Consider the following 13126-nt stretch of genomic DNA (forward strand, 5'->3'; position numbering starts at 1 on the left):
GTGTCAGTTGAGATTCTTTAAGTATAAGTGTGATATGACCCAAAAATGTAAAGTAGGATTTATTGTCTGTCTGCCTGTTTTAGTTAAGCAAACAAACAAACAAATAAAAATCACATTTATTTAAGGCATACAACATGAAGATTTTATATATGTATACATAGTGAAATGATTACTATTGTAGGGGTAATTAACATACACTCTCACATAGTTACCTTTTCTGTGTGGTGGACACCTAAGATCAATTCTCTTAGCAAATTTCCATTATAAGTATTACTACCTATAGTCATCCCACATTAGACCCACATTAGATCTTAAGACTTATTCTTTCTAAATAACTGTGACTTTGTACCCTGTAATCAATAGCTTCCCATTTCCCCTTCTGTTGGTAACTACCCTTCTTCTCTCTTGTTCTACATATTTGACATTTCAGATTCCATGTATAAGTGAGATCATGCAGGTTTTTTCTTTCTCTCTTTGGCTCATTTCACTTAACATGGTTCATCCATGTTGTTGCAAATGGCAGGACTTTTTTTTTGAAGGCTGAAAAATATTCCATCATATGTATATGTATCATAATTTCTTTAACCATTCAACAGATACTAATTTGTCTCCGTATCTTGGCTATTGTGAATAATGCTGCAATGAACATGGGAACTCAAGGTATGGAGTTCATATCCTTTAGGTATATACCAGAAGTGGGATTGCTGGATCACATGGTGGTTCTATTTTCAATTTTTTTTTAAGATTATTTATTTTTTTATTTGTCAGAGAGAGAAATCACAAGTAGGCAGAGAGGCAGGCAGATAGAAAGGGAGAAGCAGGCCCCCCGCTGAGCAGAGAGCCTGATGCGGGGCTCAATCCCAGGACCCTGGGATCATGACCCGAGCCGAAGGCAGAGGCTTAACCCACTGAGCCACCCAGGTGCCCCTCAATTTTTTTTTTTTTAAGGAAATGCTATTCTATTTTCCATATTGGCTGAACCAACTTTCACTCCCACAACCATGTACAAGAGTTCCCTTTTCTCCACATACTGTCAACACTTGTTATTTTTTATTTTTTGTTAATAGCCATCCTAACGTTTGAGGTGGCATCTCATTATGGTTTTGATATATATTTCCCTAATGATTGGTGTTGCTGAGATATCTTTTCATATATCTGTTAGCCATCTGAATGTCTTCTTGAAAAAATGTCTGTTCAGAGCTTTGCTAATTTTCAAAATCTGACTGTTGTTTTTGCTGTTGAGTTGTATACATTCTTTGTATAGTTTGGATATTAAGCCTTTACCAAATATATAGTTTGCAAATATTTTCTCCCAGTCCCTAGGCCGCCCTTTAATTTTGTTGATTGTTTCCTTTGCTGTGAAAAAGCTTTTAATTGATGTAGTTTCACTTGTTTACTTTTGCTTTGGTTGTTCGAGCTTTTGATGTCAGTATTTTTTAAAGAATCACTGCCTAGACCAATATCAAGAATGTTTTCCCCCTGATTTCTTCTCGGAGTTCTCATGTCTTACAGTTTAGTCTTTAATTCACTTTTGAGTTTATTTTTATGTATGTGTAAGATAAGTGTCTCTTTATTTTCTGTGGACCTGGGGAACTCTTGAATGCTGAGCTCTGTTGGATCAGAGAACTAGGGAGTCAGTCCCTCAGGTGACAGCCATAAAAGTTGTGGTGCTGGATATGCAGTCCTATTATTTTATCCTCAGAAGCTGGGAGTTGTGAGTACTCTCCCGGTTATAAGGAATTGTGCTAATAGTGGGGATTGTGCCACTAATATGTCTCAGCACCTTCAACCTGTTAAGATGTGGGTATTTTCTCAATCATCCTATGTGTAGGAGTTGCTCAACTACTTTTTGGATTCCTCTTAGAGGGATTTGATCCCTGTATATAGGTGTTTATTTGATGCATCCATGAGAGGAGAAAGCTTCCTCAGGAGACTCCTATTCTGCCATCTTACTGACCTTCTTCCCCAGATTTTATTGTATACTAAAGGAGCATTAGGTCCCTGGCAAAAAGGTAGAGTAGCCAAAGTTATAACAAATACTGAGAAGAGAACACAAACAAATTTATAGGGGAGAGAAAACTAAATAGGATTAACTCTTAACTGTTCATTGATCAACACTGGTAAATGTTTTCTCAGACAAATCATGATTAAAGAAAAACAAAGTGAAGAGTGGAGATGGAAGTCTCATGACACAGCAGGAAAGAAAGAACTGTTGAAAGAACAGATCAGGTTTTGAGAAGGAAATTAAGGAAATTTATAAAAGTATATGTTTCTAAATCACAAACTAGAAAGGTATTTCTGGAATGACTTGTTCTGTTTTATTGTTTAAGAAATGAGACTTGAAACATAGAGAGTCTTCATTTTCCTGCTCAACGACCCTTACCTGAAACTTGTATGGGTTCTGGGATTGGCAGGTAGCTCTGTTTCTGCCCTCAATTCCTCTTGCTGCCTTTAGCTCTCATTTTCCTTTTTTTTTGTGCACTGCAAGAAAAGGAAAGTTAGTGAAAATGCAGTGATTCGAAAATTTTTTCAATTTTAATTATTCTTGTTTAATGTTCAAAACAGATATAATAACAAAATAGTTCTATGAAAAAAGCACTTTCCTGAGTGAAATGGAGGAAACTCCATTCCAGTGTACATCTACATGAATTCATACTTTCTTCTCTGCCTTGGGTAATGAAGAAGGGCCCTTAAACATTTATGTTTCCTTCCTCTTTTTTATCAAGTCGTCTTCATTTTCTCTTAAGCCCATATACAGAGGGTAAATTATTAATAGTAGTAATTGAGAAAAATAAAAAGAATAAGATACCATTGCAATACCTTTCCCTTTTTGATCCCACAGAAGGCTGAGAAACTAAAGGCCAAGAGGATCAAAGGTAATAAAAAAAAAAAAACACAAAAATTTTTCAAAGCCTCTCATCCATTCCTAAGCCCTTAGTGCTGTGGACAATTGTCTCCAATTTTATTTAGGTTTGAATTTGTGGATGGGATACATGAAGAAAATCATGTTTGCTACCTTATCTACCCCAAGACAGAGGTCATGTTATTACTAATACTGCTACTACTATAGTACTACTACCAGTATTTGTTCACAAAGTACTTTCCCCATAAGCTAACTACAGTTGAGCTTAAATGTACTTGTGAGTTTGGTGATATTCCTTTGTTTTATATATAAAAGCTTGTCACCTAACCTAAATCACATAGTTGCAAATAAGTAAGAAACAAAATCATTTTTGAAATTTAGATTCTCTGATTCCAGATCTTGCACAAGGACCTGATTCTTCCCAATATTTCCTTTTGTAATAAGCTTACCCTTTTCATTATGGTGCATCTAGTTGACATGTGTCAGGGGTAGCTTTTATAAACTTTCCAACCAAATTTTCCTCATTGTTTATCATTTTGCCTACCATTCTCACCTACCAAACTCTCCTTGCCCTGGAATTTGAGGTATGGTGGTAAAGATGTGAGCTCCTAAAATTGCGCTGCATTATCTCCAGGCTTTAATGGGTCTCCCTGAGACCATCTCATGTTCCTATGAAGGTGCTGACCTGACTCTGATGCAAAGTGGGTATGTTGGGATAAAGCCTGTCATCTTCACCCATAAATGGTCTGAAACATCTGGTGAAGGCTAGCTAATTGTATACAGTATGTATTCACTAAAATGGTTCTTTGCTTTAACAACTTTTGTTATCTCTGATTCTGCAGATTAATGATTCTCACATTTTTTTAATGGGAACAGATAACCAGACATGGGTGAGAGAATTTATTCTCCTTGGCCTGTCCAATGACTGGGACACACAGGTCTCCCTCTTTGTCCTGTTCTTAGTCATGTACATAGTGACAGTGCTGGGGAACTTCCTCATTGTTCTTCTCATCAGACTGGACAGCCAACTCCACACTCCCATGTACTTCTTTCTCACCAACCTCTCCCTCGTTGATGTCTCCTATGCCACAAGCATCATTCCTCAGATGTTGGTGCATCTTCTTGCAGCACATAAAGCAATCCCATTTGTGAGCTGTGCAGCCCAGTTATTTTTCTCCCTAGGCTGGGGTGGGATTGAGTTTGTTCTATTGGCAGTGATGGCCTATGACCGCTATGTAGCTGTGTGTGACCCCCTGCGATACTCAGTCATCATGCATGGAGGCCTCTGTATTAGGTTGGCCATCACATCCTGGGTCAGTGGTTCTGTCAACTCTCTTATCCATACTGCCATCACATTTCAGCTACCCATGTGCACAAACAAGTATATTGATCACATATCCTGTGAAATTTTAGCTGTGATCAGGCTGGCCTGTGTGGACACGTCCTCCAACGAGATCGCAATCATGGTTTCTAGCATTGTTCTGCTGATGACACCTTTCTGCCTGGTTCTCCTGTCCTACATCCAGATCATCTCCACCATCCTAAAGATCCAGTCCACAGAGGGAAGAAAGAAAGCCTTCCACACCTGTGCCTCTCACCTCACAGTGGTTGTCCTGTGCTATGGCATGGCCATTTTCACTTATATCCAGCCCCGCTCCAGCCCCTCTGTCCTTCAGGAGAAGTTGATCTCTCTCTTCTATGCTGTGTTGACACCCATGCTGAACCCCATGATTTACAGTGTAAGGAATAAGGACGTGAAGGGGGCCTGGCAGAAACTACTAGGGCAATTTTCTGGACTAATGTCAAAACTGGCAACTTGATGAATCCTGAGCATCATTTAGAGAGAGTAACTTTGCCTGTGTTTTCTCCCACTTAACTCAGATATGGCAGGCATTACCTGCATTGCCTTGGCAACCAGGAAGAAGATGACGACACATGTACTGGTGATGCTGGGTAGGAGGCTGGAGGTTGGGTTGGGGTGTGGGGTGTGGGTTTATTTTTATGTCACAGCAGCATATTCACTGGAGTTGAGAACTGCTGTAATAGAACTTCCCACCTTTGGCAAACAATAAGAGACTCTTAGTCATAGGAAACAAATTGAGGGTTGCTGGAGGGGGAGAGGGATGGGTGGATGCAACAACTGGGTGATGGACATTAAGGAGAAAATATGACGTAATGAGCACTGGGTTTTATATAAGACTGATGAATCATTGAACTCTACCTCTGAAACTAATAGTATATTGTATGTTAATTAATTGAATTTAAATACAAAATAATAAATTCTAAAAAAGAGAGGAAAAAAAGAAAAAGAAAGAACTCACCCTTTCTCAATCTTCTTTCATATGGGTTGAGAGTAGTTGAAGACAATACCTTTTATTCTTCATTTGTCACATCATTTGTAATTATGGACCTATTCATGAATCTTACCTTGGAACACAATTTTTAATCAGCCACATTTTGTAAAAGATCACCAAGTTTCCACTGGGAACAAAATCATTTTCAATTCGAAGACTCACTTAAAATGTGTGGTATATGTAGCCATATTCAGTAATTGTATGAGTCACTATTCTGAGAAGAATGTTGCTCTTAAGGCTGATGAAAATATTTATTTGTGCTACATTCACTACCTGTGGATATAAAGACTGTCTTGAGTAATGGAAATAATTGGGTGAAGAAATGTCAACTAAAATTCTTGTTTTACCCTGGTGAGGATATAACCAAGCGTTGTTTGTACACAATGACATTACTGGCTAAGGAGCTGAGATCAAGTTACTGCTAATTTATTGTGTATACATGGGCATTCATTCAAAGGCAAAAATTCTCTACTTCTAAAAATTCAGCAAACTTTTTCTCTGAAACTTTAGAAATAAAGTAAACAAATAAGTAATGTGATAAATGTGTAAAATACCAAAAATATAGTTAATATAAGAAAAGCAGTTCCCTAAAACAATCAATGAAAGATAATGTAGCTTTGATGTGGATTTTGGGTTATTGGGATATGTCAGTCTGCTGTGCAGATGTTACTTGCAAGTCTCCATATTAAGAGCCTTCTTATATGCCCCCACCCCAACACACACACACACACACACACACACACACACACACACACAAAAGGCCCTACTCAACCTTTGTAAACCTAGTAAGCCAGTATCATCTGTGAGTGTAACTCACCTCTGACAAGAAACTTGAAAAAGGTAAAAGAGGGAGGAAATGATTAAACAAATCACATGTAGGAGATGGAGGAGAAGTAATATAATAATTGTGGGTCTTCTCACTTTTTTCAAGAACCTCAAAATGGCACCCTCTTTCTGTCCCTTTGTCTCTCCATTGAGTGTTAATTTTCATTTGGTTGATTTGTATTTGGGAGTTAGCGATCAGGAGTCAGAGGGCTTCCACTGATACCTGTTTTCTCTGCGAAACAAGAGGAAGTGCCCATTGCTGAGAGTGTGGAGGAGGAAAGGCAGGAGTAAGAGGTGTAGGAATGACGAAGGTTAAAAACCCATTTGGGGTCTAGGATAATGTGTCCCATTTGCTGTGGATGCCACTATCTGGCATTTCATGCAGTATCAATTACAAAGCCATTGTGGTCAAATTATCCCTCTGATATGAACAACTTTATTCTTAGCTTTCTAAACAAAGTCACGGATGATCATCTTGTTGGCATCAACTTTGTTAAAGACACTGCTATAGGCATTGTGGGGCACCAAAGTTGTGTTTGGATACGCCCATTGCCTCTGGAAATTTATAGTCTTCTAGGGCAGAGGTTGGGAAACTTTCTGTAACTGGCCAGATTACAAATGTTTTAGGCTTTTTGGGCCACACAGTTTCCTTCACAGCTACTATTGCAGCACTGACAGCTCTAGACAACACATAAAAGAATGAGTGGCACTAGTTCAAATAAATCTCAATTTATGAACACTGAAATTTGAGTTGTATAAGTTATTAAAACATTCTTCTTTTGATTCTTTTCAACTATATAAAAGTGTAAAACACATCATTTTCTTGTGGGCCATACAAAAACAGGCAGCAGTCCACATTTGGGCTCTGGGCTGCAATTTTTTATAGCATTTTAGAAGAACGAGTATAAAAATGTAAAATTATAACAAAAGGTATGCACAGAAGGAGCTTTGGAAATTCAAAGAAAGAGGGGAATTTTTTTCCTCTGGATGTGGAATGAGGGTCATATAGGAGAAGGCTTCTAAGAGAAGATGAAGTTCTCATTTCAGTTTCCATTTCATAAAGCATCTCATTTCTCATAGTCATTTGGGTTCAATTACCCAAGATCTAAAGACACCATACTAATGGGTGAATGTAAGAGATGAATCATGCATTGAGCACCATCTTAGATATCTATTGAGTACTAATGGGCTGATTTATATAACTTCTTAGCTCTTGAATAATTTAACAACAGTGGCAGGACTGTAGTGAGCACATTCTCTTATATTCAAGCTGAAGCTTTCATTCTACTGTCCCTTATCCTGATAAATGGGACTACCAGCTATTCCCCCATTCCATTAAAATCCAAAATTTTAACATCTAAACCTGCCCCTATTAAATATAGGTGCACACTACCAAATGAGTGTCCATATGGTTTGATTGTCATTTCTGCTCCATCGTTAGGTTAGGCTGCTCTCTGTGAAATCTGATCTTCAATATAATTTTCCCTCATCTTTAGAACATTTCTTTGACCACTTGTATGCACATTACTCCCTGACTCCTTTGAGCCTTCTATATCTTCCTCATCAAAGTGCAACAGCATATTAAATGATAAGTGCAATCCTGGAGAAGTTACAAAACTTAAATAAGACTCAGCTTTATTTTCTACAACGTGAAGAATAATAAACCCCTAGTGAGAAATTAGAGAGGTTGGAATGAAACATTATATGTAAACCACTTTGTAAAATGTCTGACACATGAAAAGCACTTGATAACTGTTAGCTAGTCATTATTTTTTTCTAACAGAGCATCTTTCCCATTTCCCCCTACTTCCTGTCCTCTCCAATCCTCTAAAAATGTTTTAGGCCTATTAGCTAGACCACCCAAAGCAATGTAAAGATTCTGATACAAGAGTAGTTACCAGAAAAGTGTTTAGAAAACAGACCTCTGATTTTTGGCAGCAAAGATCAAATTCTGTCTCATTCATTCTTAATGGGGGGAATATTATCCCCAAGGGGGTAAAAATTGGTCCTTGTAGAGGGAATAAAAATATCTTAATTATTGTATTGGTTTATGGTCCTTCAAAGGGCCATGGCACATAAACAAATATGTACTATACTGCACTGTTAAAATTTTACTGGAGTGAGTGGTTCAGAAAAAGATATCTAAGGGTATTATGCTTAGTGAAATAAGTCAATCGGACAAAGACTACTATTATACGATCTCCCTGATATGAGGAAGTGGAGATGCAATGTGGGGCGTTTGGGGAGTAGGAAAAGAATAAATGAAACAAGATGGGATCGGGAGGGAGACAAACCATAAGAGACTCTTAATGTCACAAAACAAACTGAGGGGGGTTGGGGGGAGAGGGGTAGGAAGAGGGTGGTGGGGTTATGGACTTGGGGAGGGTATGTGCTATGGTGAGTGTTGTGAAGTGTGTAAACCTACCGATTCACAGACCTGTACCCTTGGGGCTAATAATACATTATATGTTTATAAAAAAATTTTTAAAAAAAGATATCTAAGAACTTTCCTTTCATAGGTGAACAATAGTGAATAAAAGATTGAGGAACACTGCTCTATCTGTAGAGAACTATTTCTTGTTTGGGCAAAAATATTCACAAGTGAATCATAAGCACAAAAGACAGAAGACAAATAGTCTAGGGTTAATCAACTATGGACTTGAAAACTACCCCATCTGTTTTTGCCTATTTTAGTTTCTATTCCTGGACCTTGCCTACTCTATCTAAGCAAATTCTTCTGCCCAATTGGTTCCTACACCTATTTTGGGCTTTTATAACCTCATGGGTATGGACAATTGTATGTTGCTGAGTGAGTTCATCCTGTCTTGGGACCTGAGTCCCTGGAGAGTCTCTTATGTTCCTAGCCATGTGCCTGAAGGCAATGCTGTGATACTTCATCAAGCTCTTCTAAACAACCTAAACACCTGGCTAGCTATTCCATATAAATACATATATTTTTTATATTTATATATTACATATTTTATAAAGATATAAGTTTTTATATAGATACATATTTTTATATAAATATAATATATTAATATAAATGTATTTATATGTGAATATATAATATATATGACAACATATATATTTTTTTAACAAAGTGGCTATGTCTTGTGGGGTTGTATTATATGATAGCACTGTTACACACACATGGTTATTCACTTTTTGGGATCTCAAATATCTAGGAAGTTTTATAAGGGGTGTTAGAATTCCCATAAGTATATAATACAGGATTTAAGTCGGATTCACAAAAATTTGAAGGAATAGAGCAATCTTAGCTAGCACCTTTGGTACACTTACAAATTTTAAGTTTTAGAGGCCTCCTAAGTTTCATAAGTTTGTGTTGACGCCTTTCCTCAAAATATGAATATTAGTATCCACATGGTACAGAAGAAGAGGTTGGGATTCATGTATATGTAACTTGTGTGAGTGCAAACAACTAGAAATCTACACTTAGAGCCTGGATTCAGTGCAGATGTGACTTGTCTGATTCCAGAGACATTGTAAATTTCAACAAGGACACCCCTCTAGGAATATTAGCTGTTTGTGGATCAATGTTTAGCTGAAAATGGGAAGAAGCCACAGAGCCATAATGTTACTGTTATAGTGAAGATGGTTACAGTTTCAAGTAATAAAAAATCCAAAACAAACTGATATACGCAAAATTAGCAACTAAGTGTAATGAACTGATATCTGAATAGTGAATCTAGAATCCAAAGTGTTTTTTTTTTTAAGTATGTCTATCTTTTTGTTTTCTCCTGTCTCTCAGTTTTGCACTTTTTGTGGGCCTTATTCTATTCTATGCTTCATAAATTTCCTCTAAGAGGTGGAAAAAGAAACCTTGGAGGCCCCAGATGTACATTATGACATGAGAAACAAAATCCTAGCTTGTCGGCTAGCTCCAGCAGAAAAGTCTCAGAGATGGGTTTGAATTGTCTTAGCCGGAAGCATGTGGCCCTCCCTCAACTAAGCTCTCTGTCAGGGCTGTGAGGCACTTTGACCAGGCATTAATGTGTTTTGTTGACTTGAATTGTTTTGACTTATGGAAACTTGCTTTATCTCATCATAAACTCTATCTTGATAAATGTTCCACACGCTCTTGAAAAAAATGTATTTTCTGCTATTGTTGAATAAAGTGTTCTATAAATGTCGATCAAGTTGAGTTTGATAATGTTCAAATTTTCTATTTCCTTACCGATTCCTTACTATTCCATTCCTTATGCTTGTTCTATCAATTATTAAGAGACAAGTATTGAAATCTCTAACTGTAATTGTGGAGTTGTCTATTTCCTCTTGTGTTTCTATCAGTTTTTGCTTTATGTCTTTTGAAGCTCTGTTGCTAAGCATTTAAATATTTATACTTATTCTGTATTCTCCATTAATTGAACCCTTTATCATTAGGAAATGCCTTTCCTTGTCCCTGGTAATATTCTTTGCTCTGAAATCTACTTTGACTGATATTAACGTTGAAACTCTAGGTTTCTTTTAATTAGCATTAAAATGGTATTTCTTTCTCATATTTCAAGGATCACCATGCTACATTGCCTGATACCCAGTGAAAATTGTCCTACTCTGTAGTTGTTCAGGAGGGAGGGTAGGTCCAATCCCAGTTTCTCTGTCTTGGCTAGAAATGGAAGTATTTTCTTAAGTTTTTAGAGCCTACTAAAACTAAATTTGTGTTTGGATTCTGTTTCATTTTTCTTATTGTGACAAATACCCTGAGGAAACGTGTCTGTGAACTCAAAATAGTTATCGAGATTCTCTCACTTTTCTCTTTTGGAACTCAGGTTATCTGGCTCTAGAAGCTGTGCTCTGAACCATTGCTTCACACTGCTTATAAAATGTTTTATTATTTTTAGTGGTGAGAAGATAGAGATCTCACAGGGGAGCCTGTGCCTTCCAGGGCTTCCTAAACCCACTGCTTTCCAGAGATTTTTTTTTTTTTTTTAACCTTATCCGAAAGGTGAGAGAACTGGACTAGGAGGGAATCACTTCCATAAAGCTATGTTACTCTGTGAATTTATGACTCCAATTTCCTGCAGAAAATGAATATATCAGATAAGGTTACCCTAAAAACTTTACCATTACTTTTTGAAAAATAAATCCTATTTAGCTTTGATTTTCTTAAAAAGCCAAAGCTGTAATTATAATAAAGACTATTTTAAAAACACCAAATTTTGACTTGATTTTATTGTGATACAACAGAGAATTTTATGTTATCATGGGCAAAGGTCTTATGTTGTCATATGGAAATTTTTAATAAAGTTAGGCATTTTAACTATAATGCTTCTGTTATTTATCAACTAACAATCATTACAAAAATAAGAATATTATATTTATTTATGTATTTATTTATGTAGTCTTAATATGTTAAGTTAGTCACCATACAATACATCATTAGTTTTTGATGCACTGTTCCAAGATTCATTTTTATGTATAACACCCAGTGCTTCATGCAATATGTGCCTTCCTCACTACCCACCACCAGGCTCATTTTCAAGATAGTGTGTTCTACAGAATCTATGATTCAAAAAAGCATGGTAATTCTGGAGCTAGCTAGATCTAAATCCCTAAATCCCTGCATGATTAGAGGCAAGGTGTTCCATCTCTCTAAACTTTTGTACAGAAAACATCCTTTAAGAGAAAAATCAGTACATATAGATATGGGCATCAGCGTTATTTTTGTCACTGTTAATTTGGGCAATATTACTTTATGTTAGAGTTTTAATTTTTGAAGTGTTTTTCTATCGTCTCATTCTATTTTTTTATTAATTCACTGTAAGGACTGCAATTACAGAGTTCCACAAACTGGATGGCTTAAACAACAGAAATATATTTTCTTCTAATTCTGGATTCTAGAAGTCTGAGATCAATGTGTGGTCAGGGTTGATTTCTTATGAGGCTTCTGTCCTTTCTGTAGGTGGGTGTCTTTTTTTTTTTTTTTAAGATTTTTATTTATTTGACAGACAGAGAGATCACAAGCAGGCAGAGAGGCAGGCAGAGAGGCAGGCAGAGAGGCAGGCAGAGAGGCAGGCAGAGAGAGAGGAAGGGAAGCAGGCTCCCTGCTGAGCAGAGAGCCCGATGCGGGGCTCGATCCCAGGACCCTGAGATCATGACCTGAGCCAAAGGCGGAGGCTTTAACCCACTGAGCCACCCAGGTGCCCCAGTGTCTTTTCCCCGTGTCTTCACATGGTCTTCCCTCCCTGTGTGGTCTGTTTCTTAATCACTTCTTATAAGGACACCAGTCATACTAGAACAGGGTCCACCTTAATGATCTTATTTTAACTTAATTACCTCTTTGAAAACCCCGCTTCCTGATATAGTCACATTCTGAGTTTTTGGGAATTAAGATTTCAACATATGAATTTGGAGGGGGCCCAAGTCAGCCCATAACATTCTCATCTTCAACAAAGATTATTGCCGTGACTGTTACAGCCCCATTCCTTTATACTTTATCCACTAAGGTACGGAGAGCTGGCGTTATTATTCCCACTCAAAATATGAGGAAACCAATATCAGGAGGGAATTTGGAAAGACTACAAAGAATTTAATTTGATTGGTATTTTATTTTCTGTAAAATTACTGAAGCTTATAATAAGAAAGGTCTCTTAAAGATAAGAAAGGTCTTATAGATAAGAAAATGTCTTAAAATAAATTTTCATCACAGGCAATTTTACAGAGATGCCATTCTGCTAAGGGCTATCATAAGTATTTAGCACTATCTAACTATTATTTAGGTATTTTATAAGTACTATGTAAGAACTCTCCATGTGCACTTACTAAATGCTAAGTACTCTTGCTAGACATCAAGCGAAAGTCAGATTTGTGATAATCTGTGAGCACTTAGAGATCCATAAGAAGACACTTAAGAGGAAGGAGGCTGTGTGACTGAACAAATCCCCTACACTTCTTGATTTTTCTTATATTTTTTTTAAAGAAAAGGGCATAATTGAATGGCACATGCATATAGAAATTAGGAAGAAGTGCCACTTCATGCAAAGATGATAATTTGATAGATTGTCATAAACTTATGTGTTATAGACATGGAATAATTGTAGACATCATGTGACCCAACTTTTTCTAC

General features: G+C 37.0%; 1 protein-coding gene across 1 annotated transcript; it reads left to right on the plus strand.

Moving 5' to 3' along the window:
• Nucleotides 1–3729: 3729 nt before the first annotated feature.
• LOC308352060 (olfactory receptor-like protein OLF3) lies at nucleotides 3730–5140 on the plus strand (the record flags this gene model as incomplete). The annotated part of the gene is made up of 1 exon (XM_080818109.1): nucleotides 3730–5140. The coding sequence occupies one exon, from the start codon at nucleotides 3730–3732 to the stop codon at nucleotides 4681–4683; it is 954 nt and encodes a 317-aa protein (XP_080674235.1). The 3' UTR covers nucleotides 4684–5140.
• Between the last annotated feature and the right edge of the window lie 7986 nt (nucleotides 5141–13126).

This window comes from Martes martes (assembly GCF_963455335.1).
Source record: "Martes martes genome assembly, chromosome: 11".
NCBI classification, from domain to species: domain Eukaryota; kingdom Metazoa; phylum Chordata; class Mammalia; order Carnivora; family Mustelidae; genus Martes; species Martes martes.